General features: G+C 41.8%; 1 protein-coding gene across 1 annotated transcript in view; it reads left to right on the top strand.

The window, feature by feature from the left end:
- WIPF3 (WAS/WASL interacting protein family member 3) overlaps positions 1-20,654 on the top strand; it is a 110,623-nt gene that overhangs the window by 21,959 nt on the left and 68,010 nt on the right. Inside the window, exon 2 of the mRNA XM_023188369.1 lies at positions 6,676-6,822. Coding sequence (XP_023044137.1) covers positions 6,733-6,822 — 90 coding nt within the window. The 5' untranslated portion in view covers positions 6,676-6,732. The remainder of the gene's footprint in view (positions 1-6,675; positions 6,823-20,654) is intronic.

The following is a 20,654-nucleotide window of genomic DNA, read 5'->3' as shown; positions in this document are numbered from 1 at the left end:
CCCAGGCTGATCTTGAACTCCTGGGCTCAAGCTATCTATCCATCTCGGCCTCCCAAAGTCCTGGGATTACAGATATGAGCCACTGCACCCAGCCCACATGCTTTTGTCAGGTGGTAGCAGTAATCTTTCTTGCTTATATTTTAAAATGTAAGCACACTTTCTGTGTATGAACAGACTCTCACAGACTACTCTTGGGACAAAAAAAAAGAGTTTGACAAGAGCAACTAGCGTGTAAAATTGCTTACCATGAGTTCTTGCTTTCTGAAATAACTCACAAAGTGTGATTGGAACACAGACATATATAAATGTTTATTAAAAGAGAGGCAAGCTTAGTCCACATCACTTCTGAAGGGTACAGACAGGCTGATCATGTAGGGAAAGAAAGGAATCAAGTAGGGCGCCCGTACCCTCGCCCTGGAATAGCTCCCGCTAAAAAGGTTGCAGTGCAGGTCCTGTGCGACCTGCAGATGTGCTCTGTGCTCTGTGGCCCACTGGCTTTTAAAAATGCTTTTTAAATTATATACCCAGATATCAAAATTGAACTTTTTGCAAAAATCTAGATAGATATGGGGCTTTGGAAGAGGGAAGTAGGGGGTTCTGGCCAATACTGGGCTCGTATTCCCATGGAATATCACCCAATCCATGCTGACAGGGGCTCCCACTGCAGACCCAGGCCCGTGTCCTGTAGCCATGTCCCATCCATGCTCTTTCACCTGTTACCTAGCCCACCTCTGAGTGGCTGGTCACAGCCTGCTCCCTACTGGCAAGGGATGCTGGGGAAGGAGTTCCTGCTTCTGGCTGGAGGAGGTGAGACTCATAATGTGGAAAATTCCTCCAGCATAGGGTAAGTGTTCAAAAGAGGGTAGGCAACCACAAGACAGATGAGCACCCCTGCCCAAGGAAGAAGACGCTTGCAGGATAGCTGAGTGTCATTGAAGAGCCTCTATCATGGCAGCCTTTTCCTCTTCTCCCCGACACATGCAGAGCCTCCCAGGCTGCTTGTGTTCTCCCACTTCTGAATCTCTGAGTATTTGCTGCTCCTGCTTACTAGAACAGACTCCTCTATTCACCTCTCTGCCTGGTGAAAAATAAGATCACTTGTACCAGGTGTTTCTTTATTGTGCCTCCTCCTTAAGTTTGAATGGATGATGCTAATCCCTTAGCCCTCTCTACCTCTCCTGGGGCATTTATCTGACTCCCGCCTTTTTTTTTTTTTTTTTTTTTCTTTAAGACAGAGTCTCACTCTGTTGCCCAGGCTGGGGTTCAGTGGCGCAATCTAGGCTCACTGCAAATCTGCCTCCCTGATTTAAGCCACTCTCCCACCTCAGCCAGCCTCCCAAGTAGCTGGGATTACAGGAGCCTGCCACCACACCTTTTTTTTTTTAAATTAATTAATTAATTTATTTATTTTTAGTAAAGACAGGGTTTCACCATATTGGCCAGGCTGGTTTGGAACTCCTGACCTCAAGTGATCCATCCGCCTTGGCCTCCCAAAGTGATAGGATTACAGTCGTGAGCCACTGTGCCTGAACTGACTCCTGCTTTTAACATAGGTATTTGTAGTGGTGATGATAAGTATCACTTCCATGTATGTGTCAGGATGTGTACTGTGTCTTCACAGACAGTGTTTGTTTTAATAGTGACAACAAAGAGAATTAAGCGTTATAGCTCCTAATTTACAAATGAAGAAAAGGAGGTCCGTTAAGGTAAAGTGACCTGACCAAGGCCACACAGCCAGGAAAAGGGAAAGGTGGAAGCAGAACCCAGGGCCGTCTGGTTCTGAGACCAGGTCCTGTATTTGGGCCTCCCATGGAAGTGCATGTTAGTTCTGTTTCCCTCGCCACCCTCTAATGGTGTTTGTATGTGCATTTCAATGCTGTTTTTCAGATAGTTCATGAATTGGGAGAAAGTATGAAAGCCTTTGAGAATCTGGCCTTTTAAATCCTAAACATTTTAAATACATTTCAGAGCAAAGCAACATTTTTAAATGGATTGAGAGAACACAAAGCCTTGAAGAGCTCTTGGGTGCAGCCCCTGACTTCCTGGAGCTCAGCATTCTCAACTGTCAGATTTTAACAAATACTTTAGATAATTGCTTAATTATTGTATCTGGAAAAAAAAAAAAAGCCTTTCACAGCCATCAGACACTACATATAAAACTATCCTCCAATCCTGGATTTTGAAAAATTCTTCCCTGTAACTTCAGCAAGGCAGCATCTCGGTGGCACCTAAGCATTCCCACATTCCTGAAGATAAAACTAGATGGAAACCAAGACCGCTCAGGTGAGGGAGGAGCAAGCAGAAGAATTACAGTCACCTTTATGGGGTTTCTTTCACTTAATGGTCTCAAAAATATTTTTAAAACTTTGCCAAATGGAATCAGGGATATAACTTGACCTGAATCATATCAAGCTAATAAAGTAATGCAGTGCAGTAGAAATGAGGTTTTAATGACAAAACTCCGTCTATACTAAAAATACAAAAATTAGCTAGGGGTGGTGGTATGTGCCTGTAGTCCTAGCTACTTGGGAGGCTAAGGTGGGAGGATCGCTTGAACCCAGGAGGTGGAGGTTGCTGTGAGCCGAGATCACGCTATTGCACTCCAGCCTGGGTGACAGAGCGAGACTCTGTCTCAAAAATAAAAGAAATGAGGTTTTAGATCAGAAAAACCAGGGCTTTAAACTCAGCTCTGCTGATCTTTCTGAAATTTAGTAGAAATTGCATACTACTCTGAGGCAAAGTTGGATTATTTGTTATATGGAAATATCAGCATCTACCACACGGTTGTTGAGAGGATTACATAAAACATCTTAGAAGTTCCCAGTGCAGTGCTGAGTACCTACTGGGTGGGAGAGTCAAAAAGGTATACAGCCAATCCTTATTACTTGCAGATTCTACATTTGCAAATTCACCTACGTGTACTCACTAAAGTGTATTTGCAACTCCAAAATCAGTACTCACGGTGCTTTTGTGGTCATTCCCAGGCATGTGAAAGTGATAAAAAACTGTAGACACTGACAAGCATGTTCCCAGCTGAGTTGAAATAACAGGACACTGCCTTCTTGTTTCAGCTCTCATCCTATAAACAAGTGTCCCTCTCGCAGTCTGTGTAATGCCACGTTTTTTCCAAATTTTGTACTTATTGTTGGTGGTTTTGCAGTTTAAAATGGCCTCCAGCAAAGTGCTTGAAGCGCTGCCTAGTATTCTTAAGCCCAAGAAGGCTGTGATGTGCCTTATGGAGAAAATACAAGTGTTCGATAAGATTTGTTCAGACATGACTCCTAGTGCCGTTGGCCATGGGTTGTCTTGTTCTATCCGGGCCCTCAACGGATTAGATGGCGCCCACCCACAATGGTGAGGGAGACCTTTACTCCATCTACAGATTCAAATGCTAACTCGCTTTGGAAACACCTTTACAGATACACCCAGAAATGATGTTCTACCAGCCAGATGGGCAGCCCTTAGCCCAATTAAGTTGACACATAAAAGTAATCATCACACTCTGTGTTCATGACAACTTTCTAAACATAACTATGGTGAATAATGAGAACTGACTGTATTTTATTCAGTTCCTGTATTGGATAGGTTCAATATTAGTGGATAAAACAAATTAACTCAAAAATCTTCAAGGCTTAACACAATGGGAGTTTATTTTTCACATTTGTAAAGTCTAATCAGGTGTTTGGCAGGTGGTCTTACAGGTGAGTCAGGGACCCGGACTCCTTTCATCTTGTGACTCTGCCAACACATAGGACCTTTGCTACCAGTCAATGGGTGGAGAAAGAGAAAAGTCATGGGCAGAAGGTCTTTCTGAACCAGCCCAGAAGTAATAGCACATCACTTTGACCTTCATTGCATTGAGCAGAACTCAGTCTCATGGTCACACCTAACTGCAAGGGAGACTGGGAGATATAATCTAGCCATGTGCTGAGGGATTAAAGGAATAACTCTGCTGCAGTTCTCCTTAAAGTCTCTTTATACAGTTATTTTTTCTTAAGTAAATGACAAAACCCTTAGGTAAGTGGTATTTCAGTTTCTAAAGGTTATTCTTCCCCACCCTTTCCGGTTTTTCACCAGGGGAAGCATTTCTGTCTCCTGTCATGTGTCTTAGTTAAAAGATGAGATCCTTATACAATGAGACCTCTCTATATTCTCTTGTTCTGTTAATACTTCAACCAACTCTGTAATCCTTGCTATAAATTTTTGACTGAAAATATTTTGCCACTGAATAAAAGATCATAAAAAATTAGACCCAGTGCCTCCTGTAAAAGAAACTGTTAAAATACAAATATCTGATAATTTATACTTGTTCCAACTAAATTGTGGGGTTGCATCCAAGTTGCCTTAGCATCAGCCTGTAAAATGCTAACTGTGTCTGACCCTATGTCATTGTGTGTATTAGCTTAGTACACCATTAGTTTAGTTTTAGTAATAAAATAACATAGATGTTACCTGAAAGAAACACGTACTACCCCATGAGATCTCTGCTCAGTTTCACTATGGTTTTATGCTGTGGACTCTGATGAGTATTTTCTTTTTCAGTCTTTCTGTTCTTGTTTTAATATCAAGGAATGAGGCAGTAACACAGTGATGATCAGGCTCCTTCTTTCAAGGAACCTGAAATACTTTGTAAGAAAAGTGTAGTTGTGTACAACAATCAGCTTATGTACCTTCTTGGAACTCTTAGGAAGACTATGATGGACTCTTTCCCCAAAAAAGTTGTACTGACACACATATTTTGTGCCATTTACAATTTTTATACAATTTTAGATTAACCTAGCTGGGAAAAAGATGGTACCATAAGATCCAGCAATTCCGCTCTTGCATATATGCTGAAAAGAATGAAAAGCAATGTCTTGAAGAGATATTTGTACACCAATGTTCATAGCAGCATTTCTCACAACACCCCAAAGGTGAAAGCAACCCAGGCACTCACCAATAGATGAATGGTTCAACTAAATGTGATGTATATGTACAATGGAATAATTCAGAATGAATTTCTGATCCTGCTATAACATGAATGAAGGTTGAAAACATTATGCTAAATGAAATAAGCCAGACTCAAACAGACAAATATTGTATGGTTCCACATATGTGAGGTACCTAGACTAGACAAATTCATAGAGACAGAAAGTAGAACAGAAGTTACTGGGGACTGAGGGGAGGAGACAGTGGGGAGTTATTGTTTTATGGGTACAGAGTTTCTGTTTGGGTTGATGAAAAAGTTCTGGAAATGGATAGTGGTGCTGGTTGCACAGCATTGTGAATGCACTTAATGCCACTGAATTGTATACTTAAAAGGGGTTAAAATGATAAATCTGATATTCTTGGACTTTAGAACCTGTTAAGCCTTGGTTCCAATCCCAAGGCTTAGTTATAGTATAGGTGACTGAGCAAAAGAGTTAATGTCTCTGAACATCTGTTTCTTTACCTATAAAAAGGGGTATGCTAGGGCATTGAAGCCCTGACCTTAGAAGATTATTATAGAAATAAGTGTGATTAGCATGTCACATGATTGCCATTTATAAAAAGATAAAAACTAACATATTAGGTGAGCAAAATTCAGTGGACTATACTAACAAGAAAGCATCACATTACATAAATGCTTTTGGTCTCTGTGGAGACAAGAATATTATCATGAAAAAATATAAATGCCACAGGATTTTAAAGATGAAATAACAGAGGGACAGGCCTTGTTCTGGTCCTCCAGTGACTAAAGGGACAGCAGGAACACAAAATCACCCCTGCCCAAGTGTGGAGTTTATTTCAGTTTCTGCTTTGATTGCTTTTAGGTTCTCATATAGGTTTTTCCAATTTTTGTAAACTATGGGGTTTTTCTTTATTACAGATTTTAAGTCCTTGCAGTGTGCCTTGCTATGGGTTCTAAGACACACACCTACATACACACACATGCATGCACTCATACAGGCTCCACACATTTATCTGGAGATCAGACCTCCTATAATATTAACTATTTGAAACAGAATCATGTTTGTAGAATCATGCCAAAAAGCCCCCTGCATAGCAAATACCAGATAGAAAGTCTAGGCAGAGGAGAGGGGTGGCCCATCCTCATCCAGATGGCTGTGTAGAAATGATGACACAGGAATAGCAGGGAAAGTAAGAGCTGACAGAAGAGAAAGAGGCAGGAAAATGACTAACGCCCTAAGCCTTGCTCGAAGCTGGCGTCCTGAGTTCATGTGGAGCCTGTGACATTCAGAAAAGGTTACATTTCATTCTATTTGCTCTGCTTAGGAAAATGGGAGTCTATGCAGAATGATTGAAAATGATAAAACTAAAAATTTAATGCTAAAGAGGTAGAAGTCAGTTATCTGGAAAAATTATTATGGAATGAAGAATTGCTATATATATACATATATATGTATATATTCTATTTGTGTTGAGACACAAATAGCTAAATTCTATCAGTTTTAACACCTAATTGTCTCTAGAATCTGGCTGCTTTTGTCAATCTCCAGCACTTAACACAAGGCTTGCCTCACAGTCACTCTGTGACTAAATGAATGAACAAGTGAATGAATGAATGAATGAATGAATGAACAAACACGTGAAAGAATCAAGCTGCCTATAATATGCATATATCTGCAAGATATGCATTTCCTGCATATAAGTAAAGAAATCCAAGTTTAAAGCCATCCTTTTTCTCTTTTTCAGAGCAGAAGCCACTCTCTTGGGACCATTCATAAACAGGAGACATCAACACCGTGACACATGCCAGTGCCACCACCACCACCACCTCCTCTTCCTCCACCTCCCCCGCCTCTGGGGGCTCCTCCCCCTCCCCCACCATCAGCACCCCCGGTAAGACCTTTTTTTCTGATTGATTTACTGTGGAGCATAAACTGCTTGAATACACTTGAGCAGAAGGTTTTAAATGTTCAGAAGCAGCTCTGCCTAGCTTCCCTGTGGCAGGTGGCATCTTAGGTAGCTGGATCTGGCAGCTTTAGAGTCTGATTCCAAACCAGCCTGGCTCAGCCATTTCTCTTCCCCATTCTTCAGCAGCTTCCACTTCCACCTCATTGGTCTACTGATGTCTACCTCATTTCCCTTCTCATGCCTGCTGCTTGGTATAGGCTCACGAGTCTGAGTGACTTTCTGTCTCACTGGAAACCTCACGCAAGGGGCCATGCCAAAGTGCACAGCCAATGAGACATTGTGAAGTCAAGTTCCAGTGTGGAATCTGGATGGTGATGATGACAGCTTGAGCTTCCATCCCCTTGTACTAGGCTCTAGTAAGCTAAGTGTAATAGAAAATGCCACAACAAAATATAAAATCCTTACATGAAGTTTCCCTATCTACACAAGATTGAATCAAGGCTATTTCAGTTTGTGTTGCTGAATGCCTTCTCTTGGTTTCATAGTTTAGTTTGGATCTAGAAGGGGGCCACTGAGGGTGGTCATTTTGTTTTGGAACAGGGATTCTCAGCCTTGGCACCACTGATATTTGGGGTCAGATTATTTTTGTTGTTTGAGCTATCCTATGCATTGTAGGATATTTAGCAATATCCCTGGCCTCTACCCACTAGATGCCAGTAGCACCCCCCCACAATTGTGGCAGTAAAAAAAATGGCCCCATATATTGCCAGATGTCTCCTTGTGGGGCAAAAGTCACCACCACACGCACACAGTTTCAGAAAAATGCTAGTGCTTAATGCTTACAGCAAACTTTTCCTCTAAAGAAAACCAGGAACACTTCTCACACTCATTCTCCATTCCTCACACCACTTCAGTGAGGGACGTCTAGCACCAGCTCCACAGCTTCTGTTTTCAGTGGAAAATGAACGAGATGACGGTACGGCACGCAGAAACAGGGCTGTTTAGGGATGGTGTGAGCCAAGTCAGCAGAAGCCAGGAACAGAACCTCCCTGCCATCCTCCCCACCAGGTGCAGCCCTCCCTTAGATGTGCAGATGACATGGCCCTGAGGAGTGTTGGCTATGAAGGGAGAGCCTGCGGGCCCTGCTGCATGACCACAGGCCCTGGTGAGAGTGACAGTATGCCTGAGATGTCACCCCATGTGACGTTAGTTTTGTATACCGACCCTATCTGAGGTGCCAAGGGTGTAGACCTGCCTGGACCTTGGCTCTTGCCCTGCAAGCAAGAAAGCACATAGTATAAATTACATTTGAGAGCTTTCTAACCAATATAAACAAAGAATAGGAATAAGTATTGAAGTTTCACTGCTGAATTTGACCCAAAATCAAATTCAAGGTCAGTGCTGCAAAGTGATGATTTGTAAGTAAACACACATGAAGCTATCATATGGATCTTGCAAACACTGAAGAAGTACAACTTAGAATAACTGCAAATACATGATGTACCCATAAATTTAGCTAGAGTAAATAAACGGAACAAAACCCATGTTATTGGAGGTTTGAGAAAGTAATCCTTTTTAAACATTGCCGGTGACAGACAAATGTCTAGGACTCAGTAAAAGTTGAACAGGTCTTTCTGGAGTCTTCTCTAAGAAAACAGTAAATGTGTTTGTATCATAGTTTTTCCCCTGGTAATCAGGTAGTTTTATTTTTGAGACTGATTTAAGAATTTAACCCTAAAAATGCCAAAAAGAATTTATGCAAGGATATGTCAAGCAATGCTATTTATTCTAGTGAAAAAATAGATCTTAAATGGCTTACAAGAAATAAATGAAATGTGTTATGTCATACCGTTAATTAAAAATTGCATTATGCAGTGGTGGTAATTAAAACTTACATCTGGCAGGGCACAGTGGCTTACGCCTGTTATCCCAGCACTTTGGGAAGCCAAGGCGGGTAGATCTCCTGAGGTCAGGAATTCAAGACCAGCCTGGCCAACATGGCGAAACCCCATCTCTACTAAAAAATACAAAAGTTAGCCGAGTGTGGTGGCAGGTGCCTGTAACCCCAGCTACTCAGGAGGCTGTGGCAGGGAGAATTACTTGAACCTGGGAGCCGGAGTTTTCAGTGAGCCAAGACTGCACCACTGCACTCCAGCCTGGGCGACAGAGTGAGATACCTGTCAAAAAAAAAAAAAAAAAAAAAAAAATTACATCTACGCTAATATGGAAAAGTAGGTATAAAATGATGGATTAGAAACAACACACATTTTGGCTGGGTATGGTGGCTCACACCTGCAATCCCAGCACTTTGGGAGGCCAAGGCAGGCAGATCACGAGGTCAGGAGATCTAGCATCCTGACTAACACGGTGAAACCCCATCACTACTAAAAATACAAAAAAACCAGCCGGGCGTGGTGGCGGGCGCCTGTAGTACCAGCTACTCAGGAGGCTGAGGCAGGAGAATGGCGTAAACCCAGGAGGTGGAGCTTCCAGTGAGCCGAGATGGCGCCACTGCACTCCAGCCTGGGAGACAAAGTGAGACTCCATCTCAAAACAAAAAAACAAACAAAAAACACATTTTGTGCATAATGAAATCAATTACTTAATATATGTGATAAATAACAAAGATCAGAAGAGAATTTGATAATGCTGACAAGAACATTTAATATTTTATTAGGGAATTCCTTCTTTAAAGATACTTAAACGCATAATAAAAAATAATTCTACCTTTGGTTAAATTTTTTGAATTCTCTCCTTCATTTCTCTCTCTTTCTGAAGAACAGGTCAATTTAGGAGTAAAATAATCACATAAATTTTAATATTTTCTTAAAATGTATTTTCTACATTTATGTAGAAAAATAACATGTATACTTACAATACATATTAAAGGCAAATAATTAACGTCTTTAGCATATAAAGAGCTCTTACAGATTACTATGGAAATGATGAATGCAAATATGGGCACAGGATATGGTTAGATTGAAGAAATACAAATATTTTAACCTCACTACAGTTTAATAAGAACAAATTAAAATAATGAGAAACCATTTTTATCTATCAGTTTAGTAAGATACTTTTTAAATGTTGGCTGGAGTATTAGGAACTAGGCACTTATAACTCTTGGTGGGAGCAAAACTTGGTGAAATGCCCTAAGATACAATTTGTCAGTAATAAACAGACCTAGTTTCACTTCAAGTAATTTTCTTGACGTGGCTTCACTTCAGGTAATTTTTATTTAAGTAACTAATCATAGATATACAGAAATATATAGCTATAGGAGATTAATGAAAGTATTACTTGTAATAATAACCAAAAAGAAAGAAACAAAAACAACCCACATTTTTTATGATAGGAGATTCAATAATGTATTATATATCCTCTCAATGGTATGTGAAACAGCCATTAAAATCATATCAGAATTAAAAAGAAGAAAATGACAAATGTTGGCAAGGATGTGGAGTGATGGAAACTCTCATACACTGCTGGTGGGAGTGTAAATTGATATAAACCCTTTGGAAAACCATTTGACAGCACCTACCACAGTTAAACATGTGCATCTTAGGTAGATATCCAAGAGAAGTGTGTGCCTGCATGACCCAAAAGACATGTTAAGAACGTTTGTAGCAGCATGAATAGCACAAAACTGGAAACAACCCGCCGTGTCCATCAATGGCAGAATGGATTGATAAAATTTGTGTTATGGTCATGCTATAAAGTATTATACAGCAGTGAAAATGAATCAACAATACATGCACCAACATGGAGGAATAGCCACCTGACAAGAGAATACATGCTGTATGATCCCATGTATATAAAGCTCCAAAACAAAAAAATAAACTACGGTATTTAGGAATGCAAGACAAGCTGGAAGAATTATGAGGAAAAGCAAGGGATCACCGTAAAATCAGGAGATGGCACCCTTTGGGAGGAGAGTGGGGGACTCAGGATCAGAAAGGCCCCGGGTGCTTCTAGAGTGCTGGCAAGACTCTAATTCTTGACATAGGTGGCGATGACATACAGTATCACTTTATAGAAATATGTTAAACTGCACAAAATTATTTTATGTGCGTTTCTATTTGTGGTACTGGACAATTTAAAAGGTTAAAAGAGAAAAAAAATCATATCCAAATTGATGTGTAACTTCCAATGTCATGATTGATTCAGACAAGGATCATCCATGAAAGCTAAAACCAGAGTGAAAGGTTGTGGGGGAAAAAGATGTTCTCAGGGTCAGAAGTATCACCCTTAGATGCTTCTTACTGCAAAGGGGAAAACATCTCTTTAAAATGCATCAAACTTACCGTCACGTGTAATGGAATGACCTCCCATCACAAGCCTGTGCTGGATACAAGGAGGCGCATAGAGCATCACCCTGTGGTAATCTGCCCAGAATGAATGACCTCATGAGCAAGCAATCCGACACATGCAGAATATGGGACCTTCTGCAACAGAGGCTGGCAAACCAGGGCCTCTGGGCCACAGCCAGCTCACCACCTGTTTTGTATCATCCTCCAGCTAAAACTGGTTTTTACATTTTGAAATGGCTGGAAAAAAAATTAAAAGGAAAGTAATATTTTGTGACACATGAAAAGTATACGAAATTCACATTTCAATCCATAAATAGTGTTATTGGAGCACAGCCACACTCATGCATTTTGTCTATGACTGTTTTTATGCTACAGCAGCGAACACCAATTAAGCAAAATGTTATTCCTCAAAGAATTCCATTCTTCTCACTAGTAGGCTTGAATTTTAAAAATTTTCCTCAATTATTATTACTATGTTCTGAGTTTTGTCAATAAATATTTTGTGGAAGTTTGTTTTCTCTTTTGTTATATGAGTATATACATTGTATTCTAGATTTTTTGCCTCTTGGCCCACATGCCTAAAATATTTACAGCCTGGCCCCTTCCAAGAAAAGTTTGCCAACACCTGTCCCGCAGTCAGCTGGGCTCATTCAGCCTCCCATTCCCACTACCCACCACCCACCCACCGCAGTAGCCAGAGATCTTGCACACACACATCCTCTGCTTCTCCTCTCCGGAACTTCCTGGACCCTGCTGAGCCATGGCCCACTCCATCCTGCATGGTCTGGCCCCTGCCTGTCTCTAAGACCTCCTCCTGTGCCCCTGTCCTGGAGTCTCCTACTTAAGTCTTCTGCGTAGTCATTGAGAGTCCAGAAAGGCTCTTCCCATTCATACCAGCTCAGGTGTCCCTTCCTCCTACACTGCTGGCTTTTATATCTGCAAACCCCCTGCTTCAGAGCAGGTAGTAGTTTTTAACTTTTTTAAGGATTCTCTTGTCAAGAGAGCCTTTGTCAGTGCGCATAGACCAGCATGTCAGGTTTTATTATATGTAATCTTTGTAAGATGGGGGTCATTTTGTGTGTATGTCTGATCCTCTGTAACGAAATGCAAACTTCACGCCAGCTTTGGAAGACCTGGGGAGTAGGTTAGGGGAAAATTCGGCTAAACGTTTTTTAGTTTCAGCCTTCTACCTCTCCCCTTACCCCTTCTTGCTCCTCACCATCTCCATCCCTGATGAGCATCTTTTCTTTTTTTCAAGAGTGTGGAATGGAGAGAAGGGCTGATGGGGCCTGCTGAAGCTATGGAGCAGGCTTAAAGCAAAGCCAGACGGCTCTCTTCGTCTCCTTTCCCTCTTTTCTTGCTTCTGGTTCCCCAGTTTTTGAGTTCCTTTGTCTTATCTCTTTAAAATTCAACATTGTCTGGCACAGTGGCTCAAGCCTGTAATCCCAGCACTTTGGGAGGCCAAGGCAGGTGGATCACTTGAGGTCAGGCGTTCGAGACCAGCCTGGCTAACATGGTGAAACCCCATCTCTACTAAAAAATACAAAAATTAGCCAGGTATGGTGGCAAGTACCTGTAATCCCAGCTACTTAGGAGGCTAAGGCAGGAGAATCGCTTGAACCCAAGAGGCGGAGGTTGCAGTGAACCAAGATCACACCACTGCACTCCAGCCTGGCTCAAAAAAATAGTAATAAAAAATAAAATCCATTATCAGTGTCAAAATTGCCCACATGGTGTGTTGGTCCACTTAAATTTAAATTATTACTATTGCTTTACTTATAAGATGTAACCTAAAAATATATCTAAAGGAAATAGAATGGATTTGATATTTGAAATGCGTCACAATTTTACTGAACTTTTGATTTCAACTGTACTTTGACCCCTTGGTAGATTCCAAGACGAGCAAAGAAGCCCCTCGGGGGCCTATGATTTCTGTTTTCTTGCCACAGCCCCTAACCATGAGTGGTGCACTCTCCCTACATGTCACTGACCAGCTGAGAAATTCTTTGCAGTTGGGTTGCCCAGGCAAAGCCTGACAGTAGGGTTTATGGCTACAGCGTTTGTGTTTATTTATAAAGTAGAATGTGGATTTTTATACCATTATTTTTTAATGTTGCCATTCAAGTTTCAATATCCTAAGGAAGAAACAGTTCACCTAGGGCAGGCCGTGTCTTATTATTTCAATACAAAGAGGAAACTGGCTTGATAATCACTTTTTACCATGAAAAGCAATGCTCTAAGTAGGAAGACACTTAGGTGCCGTATATTTCTGCCTGCCTGTTCCAGGAGTGAGGTTTCATAGGATGCTGAAGGGAGATTACAGTGAGAAGCTTATCGCACCCCTAGTTGTTTTCCTCCCTTGTTCCTATTTGCCAGAGTCTTTGCTTTCGGGAAATTAGGTGGCATGATTTTTCTCCTTGTAGTCTGAGGATTGCATGATTCCTTGGCAAAGTAGGCTTTCCAGTAGGAAATATAAGCTGTGACATATGTTGGAAGGTTTTCCCACTGTCTTTAGCATGCTGGGGTGCATGTGGCATAGAAAAACATGCCAATCTGTGAAAGAAAATGGAGTGCTCTCTGAAGTCCCATGAGAGCTTTTTTTGGAATTTTGTGTTTGCTGTTGTTAAAAAAAAAAATGCAGGGGCGGAGGGTCGCTAGGTGGAAGGGTGCTTAGTAGAATTGCGTATTACGCCATATTCTGGAAAACGTAATTTGCATGTCTGCTGGTGCATTTGGAATAATGAAAGGCTTAAAAATTCTTACACACTGTCACTCACTTAGGTTCCCTTGACACTCTGGTACTTTGATTAGTGTCACTAATGAGGGATTGGGGAAGCTTACCAGGAACTGATAGTGGCCACTGGAATAAGGAGAAGCCTTTTGCATCAGGCCAAGCTGTTAGGATAGTATTAAGTTGACATTTGGTTGCTGCTTAACAGTTTGCAAAATGATACCTTTGTCTTTAAGCAATTTTAAAAACTTGATTTTCCGTCTCTTCTTTGATGGTTAGCACCAGGAGCAGGAACATGGCTTTAGTGAAAAATGAGCCAGTGTTGGCAGCAGGTTGCCTTGGTCTGGAAGAGAAAGAGGTGTGGCAGGACCTGCCACTCATACTTCCAAAGGGCCATTCAGGATGGTATTTAAATGTGTTTCTTTTTTCACAGCTGTGAGATGGGAGGGGTGGCAGCAACAAAGAGGAGAGGGCTTGCAGTGGTGTGCAAGAGGCAGCGATTACAGACTCATAATGCCCAGGACCTGGCAAGAAAAGCCTGTGAGTGCTTGTTAAGGGCCTTTGTCGAGTTTCATAGGAGCCCGGAGCATAAGCCAAGCCGCTCACAGGTCCCGTCTGAGCTGAGGGTTATGGCAGGAAGGTGACATGGGCTACAATGCCAAAGGGTGACCCTGGGGTTTGTCTGTGGAGCAATGATTCCTAACTGGAGCTTTCTGTTACACCCAAATCTTCTGGCTCTTTGCCTTGGAAATATTTTAAGATTCCAGGGTAACTAGTGATGCCTAGAAAACTGCCAGTGAACCATTCCTCCCTCCACCAGGTTTGTCTTTTCATCTGTACACTGCTGTGTTTGCGAAGGCCACCATCGATGGGAGGCTGGGATCTTTGGAGCCCCTTACTTCTTCCCCTAAACTGCTCTTTCCTTCTTTAACCTTTCTTGTCATAAAAGGAGAAAAAAAACTCCACCCACATCAGGTTGTTGCTGGTGGTTAGATAACCAGCTCTGCCCGGGGAGGAAAAGCTGTCATAAGGTGGGGCAAGGAGGGGTGGCCATGCTGAGCTCCACATCTGGTGGTGCTGGACTCTGCAACGTGACTTCCCGGCTGCCAAGCCAACATACCACATCTCTGCAGTGGAGGGCTGGCTTCGCAGCCAGAAAGTCATGTTTCCTAGATTGTTTAATAAAAGGACAGGTAACATGAAGTGAGAAAAACAGGATACATGTAGACAGCGTAGTTCCAATTATGTAAAACAAAACTGTGCACATGCTTGCCTATGCACTCACATAAAGGCTATAAAGGACATGGAATACATGTGTCATCACTGGGTATCTGGGGTGGAAAAGGGTTGGGTGATTTTTATTTTCTTTTTTGTATGAGTCTGCATGTCCTCAGATGTTTACATGGAACATTTGCTTCTTTTATAATTAGAAGAAAAGGTTTTTAAAAAGGAATGAATTATCACTTACCCATTGGCTGAGTTGGATCCTGTAACAATAATGCTTCATATTAACAGGCATCTACTAAGCAGCTATTGTGCCCCAAGCATTGTGTTAAGCACTTAACATGGATTGTCTAAATTATCTAAATATTTACAACAATCCAATGAGGTAGGTACCAGTAGTGCCATTTTAAGGATGAGAGAACTGAGGCACAGAAAGTTTACTTATGTGCCCGTGTCACACAGCCAGTCGTGGGTGGAGGCTGAATTCCTCCCCTGCTTTTCTGGCCACTGAGCCTAACTGCTGTGTGCTCGACTGCCTCCAGCTGCATGAACAGGTTCAATAAGTGGTACTGATGACTAGGCAGTGAACACTTATCTAGCATTTACTATGATCTTTGCATTGGCCTGTGGGCTGGCACATAGTAATTGAGTTATTCTTCACAGTAACACTTTGAGGCAGGTACTGTTGTTCTCATTTTAAGGATGAGCTAACTGAGGTACTAGGGGCAAGTCGCTTACTGGGCAGGGCTATTGTTGGGACTCTGGCAGAACAGCTCCTGGCTGTGCTCTGAAACACTAAGCCAAAAGTCCTTCGATGCAGACCTTCTCAGGGATTACTTCTACTTCTCTGAATCTAAAAGCCAGGAAGTCAATGGATTCGGCTCCCCATACCTTGGCCAGAGCTTCCACATTTCTTCCAAGCTGCCTCCTGAGATTGCTGTTTTCTTTCCTTTTTTTTTTTCTTTGTGGTTCCATTGTTTTCCCCCCTCACTTTTTGGTTCTTCCACCCTTTTAATAGAAAAAAACAAAACATATTGCACATTGTCCTCGGAATAAAACTCATGGTTTAGAGAGATGCTGATAGAGAATCGGCATGAAGAAAGAAGATGCAGTGCAAAGGAACTCGGCTTTGTTTTGTCTTGGTTTACAGCCAATGGCAGATGAGCTCAGAAGGACAGCGTCTGCTGCTAGCAGTGCGGGCCACATAGTGGGGACGGTGGGTGCCCCTTTAGCTCGGTGACAGCAGACTGTGTTCTTAACCTTGATCAGGCTATCATGCAAATTTAACTGAGCTTTGGCCACACAAAATTACGAAGTGTCTGCCTCTGAAGAGTTTAGAACCTGAATCCAGAGAAACTAGGGCGTGACACTGGTCACTGCTTGGTCATGAAAAAGATGAGTATAGAATTGGCTTCTTATTCCTAGACTAAAACTTTATACCATATGTTGCCTCTTCATTAAGTATTTCCTGAATATAGGATCCTGAAGTCTCATGTTTAAAGAGCCCTCTTGCCCTCTGAATTAGTCACCTTTCATCCCTAAGCTTGCTTCTCTGCATATCAGACAATAGATGTGCCTAGGTAATGTTGTGAGCTCTCTCCTAAACAGACCAGAGTCGGGTGAGGGATGAGGGAGGATCTTGGGGTCAATGGTCACAAAGCAGCTAATGAGAGATCTGAAGACAGAGAGTCTGTGCCTAGCTCAGTCCGAAGGACGTAGTAGGGACTCAGTTCCTAGTCTTTCTTCCTGATCTAGTGAGTTTAGTGCAGACATTGTAACTCACCAGGCAAACCCATTATGAGCTAACCAACCACGATTTTCCATTTGCCATGAGATTAAGCTTTGAAAGCCAGAACGACATTCTGTGTTGTGTTGTATGAGAACACCATCAACATTGGACCTGGCTGTGATATGAAAGTTATTTTTTAAAGAAAAAATAAAATTATAGAAGAACACCCTCAATGCATTCAAATTTTAGTAAGAATATTTTATAAAGCAAATGCAGTTATATCAGAAGTAACAAATACAGGGACAGCAAAATTTTAATACTTGGGTATTATTTTTAAAGCCATAAAGTATCTTTTGGCACAGCCTTTCTCATTCCAACTCATTGTTTTCAAAGAGAATAGATCCTGTGCCTTTTGCTTTGCATGAAGATTTTTTAATTCACAGAAAGGAACACAGTGTATCCACTTTGTACATGCTAGCAATAGATTTCCATTTTAATAGGGTCTGTTCACAATAGAGGAGTTTGAATGTGTTTTCAAGTTGGTTAAAGCAGGATTCCACCTGTACCACATAGAGTATTTAAAACACAATGATAGCCAGGCACATTGGCTCATGCCGGTAATCCCAACACTTTGGGAGGCCCAGGCGGGTGGATCACCTGAGGTCAGGAGTTTGAGACCAGCCTGGCCAGTATGATGAAACCCCGTCTCTACCAAAAATACAAGAATCTGTGGGGCATGGTGGCGTGCGCCTGTAATCCCAGCAACTCGGGAGGCTGAGGCAGGAGAATCGCTTGAACCTGGGAGGTGGAGGTTGCAGTGAGCCAAGATCACACCTCATTGCACTCAGCCTGGAAGACAAGAGCGAAACTCTGTCTTAAAACAAAAACAAAAATCAAAAAACAACACAGGGTGTAAAAACATGTTTGAACATGTTTGTGTCCCACAGTTGTCCAATCAGCACTCATTGCGCTAAGCTGTCAGCTTTAGTAAGGATCATGTAATGTTGCAGCCTGGTGTGTTAAAAACAAAACACGTGGATTTTAGAGTCATACACCTTGGAAGCGGAATTTCAGCTGTGCCATTTCCTAGCCATAGGATGTCAAGCAAATTACTTAATAACTCTAAGCCTCAGTTTCCTCATTTGTGAATGGGACTAATAATTGCCACTTCCTAGGGTACACTGCTTCTAGAATGGAAACTTCATAGAGGGATTGTTTTTGTCTATTTTGCTCACAATGCATCTTTAATGCCCTGAGCAGGAGTATAGCAGGCATAGAGTTATTGTGAGGACCCCATAAGATAGCAGTAGCAGCTGTTGCTTACCTAGAGCCTCCTTAGTAAATAGTACCTACTTTCATTTTGGGGTCTGGAAAACAACTGGATAAATAACCAGATCTTGGACTGACATGTTCAGGTCAAAAGTCCTTGTGGTCAGTACAGGGCAGGAGGTCAGACATTAGAAGCCAAGATCAAAATTGAGAACCTGAGTTATCCATGTGGGAAGTCAGGCCAGCCGTCTGAAAAGAGCCCAAAAACAGGTGGTGTGAGACCAAGGGAAAGTTTTTCCTTTGCCCTCTGAAGGTTTGTTAAAAAATCACCGAAAAGAGGCCAATTAATAGGAGAAAAGGCTATCAATTTTATTAATGAGTACCTGGGAGTCTTTGGAATAAAGACCCAATGATGTAGCAGAAATTATCTATTTTTATGTTTAGGTTGAACAGCCTATTAACAGCCGTGTGGAAATATGATTAGACAAAGAGGATAGCTCCAATGCTAACAGATTGAACAGGGGAAACCCAGCAAGGCGTGACTGTCTAGACTCTTTCAGCCTCCCTGAGCTGCATTCCTTCCTTCTGGGTGTGGGACAAGACCCTCTCTGGAATGAGGTCTTATGGCCTACAATCAAACAAAATAGGTCAGATAGTTTATTTATGGCCAGTTTTTACACTGAAGGTGGTGGAGAGTTAGAGTAGTATTTTTAGATTTATGGCTGGCTTTGGGGAAAAGGGGCTCTGGTTTCTATGACCCAGCTTGGGGAAGAGGGGTTCTAGTTTCTGTGGTTAGCCTTGTGGGAGAATGGGACTGAGCGACAAGAGGGCGGGTGAAGGTCAGAGAAAAACCTTTGCCTCAGAGGCTGCTTCTGAGGCCTTCATTTTGGGGAATTGTTTTGATTCCAAGCAGTGTGTAGATGTTACCATTTCTAAGTCATCTGGGGTTCCAAGTCCATGGGGCCAGTACTTGCTCCTGCAGCATGATTCTGAGGAGTGGAATGGTTTTTCTTCTCTCCTCTTTTGCTGAGTTGAGTGGACCTGGGCCCATGGGTGTAGCAGGAGGTACCTGGAAGCAGCCACAGATTAGACCCACATGAGTGCAGGACTGTGACTGCTAAAGCTAGCAACAAATACACGAAGATCCGGGGGCATCCTGAGCATCCACTCCAGTGAGATGGCAGTTCCATTCCAACATTTTAAACATTTGGAGAGGACTTTGTTTTCTCAGCTGCCATTTGGTTCGTCATTTCACAAGCAGCTTCACCAGTAGCAGACCAAGAGGGAAGGGAAGGACATGTGTTTCCCTAGAAGGTTTAATCATGATGCTCATGCAAGAATTCTGGATCACCTGGCCCCAAGCCCCTCTCCAAAGCAGAGAAATAAGTTCTTTAGGCCTTGTGGCAGCTTTGGGATGCTGAGATTCTAGTGCTGTGGGTTGGTCTTTCTCTACCTGAGCCAAACATTCATTTAAAACTTGACTGCCCCGGGGAAATTTGAACACTGATGGGATATTGGTTTATATAAAGGAATTGTAGATAATTTTACAGCTAATTTTATTTAATAATATGCTTGTTATATTTTAAGACTCTTTTCTTCTATAGCTGTACACTGAAATATTTGTGGGTGATTTTGTACAGTGTTGGATATGTTTTTAATAAGCAGGGATTTGGAAGGGGAACGTGGGTTGTGGAAAGACATAACAAGATGGGCTGGAGTTGATAATGGTTGAAGTTGGATAATGATGCCTGGGGGCTCAATGGTACTACTCCCATCATGTATGCTAACAATTTTTCATAGTAAAAAACTTTAATGGACATCAGCAACCTCACATTTAGTGCAAAATATAAGTGATTTGGCAGGACCAAGGAAGGAGTTATGTAGCATGCTTTCACTAATTCAGGTGGGCATTTGAGATCAAATGTTATATGCTTTTTAATTTAAAAAAATAAAAGTTCATAAGTCATCTGCTTGAAATTCTATATGTCACTGTGACTTATTCCCCTTGTGTCGACCCCAACCTAGCTCAATCTGGCTCCTGTTTTTCTAGGGATTAACATTAAGTTTTTATTGTTTTGTTTTGTTTTTAAGCTCTCCTGCCCTAATCATTGAGTTGACATATGCAATGGTTTGGGTCTTTTCTCCTAAGAATGGAAATGGATACAAACAACAGGAATGTCAGAGAAGCTGTGGGACTTGCCATCATAATCTTCCTTGCTACTTTTTATGTAAATAAACCACAGACCAAATGGGAACACCAGATATCAAACAATATTTTGTGAAACTGTTGCATTTACTGTTCTCTGCCATGGTACAAGGGCATCTATCACTAGCTGGTGTTTTCTCCCACAAAGCACAGAGGACATTGGGGCAATTATCGAATCAAAAGTTGCCAGTTGGCAACTCTTCTTGATGCCAAGGTCACCAGATATGGAAGAATTTTCACCTTCAGTGTTCTCTAGTCTGACTAAATGCCTCTGGTGACTGTATTGTTGAAGAATTTCAGAAGGTGGTGAGGGGGAAGGAGTCTTAAAGCCAACTCTAAGAGAAAAGCCTC

Source organism: Piliocolobus tephrosceles, chromosome 8, assembly GCF_002776525.5.
Source record: "Piliocolobus tephrosceles isolate RC106 chromosome 8, ASM277652v3, whole genome shotgun sequence".
In the NCBI taxonomy this organism is placed as follows: domain Eukaryota; kingdom Metazoa; phylum Chordata; class Mammalia; order Primates; family Cercopithecidae; genus Piliocolobus; species Piliocolobus tephrosceles.
The sequence above is the reverse complement of the archived record's forward strand: the minus strand, read 5'-3'. Positions and strand labels throughout refer to the sequence as shown.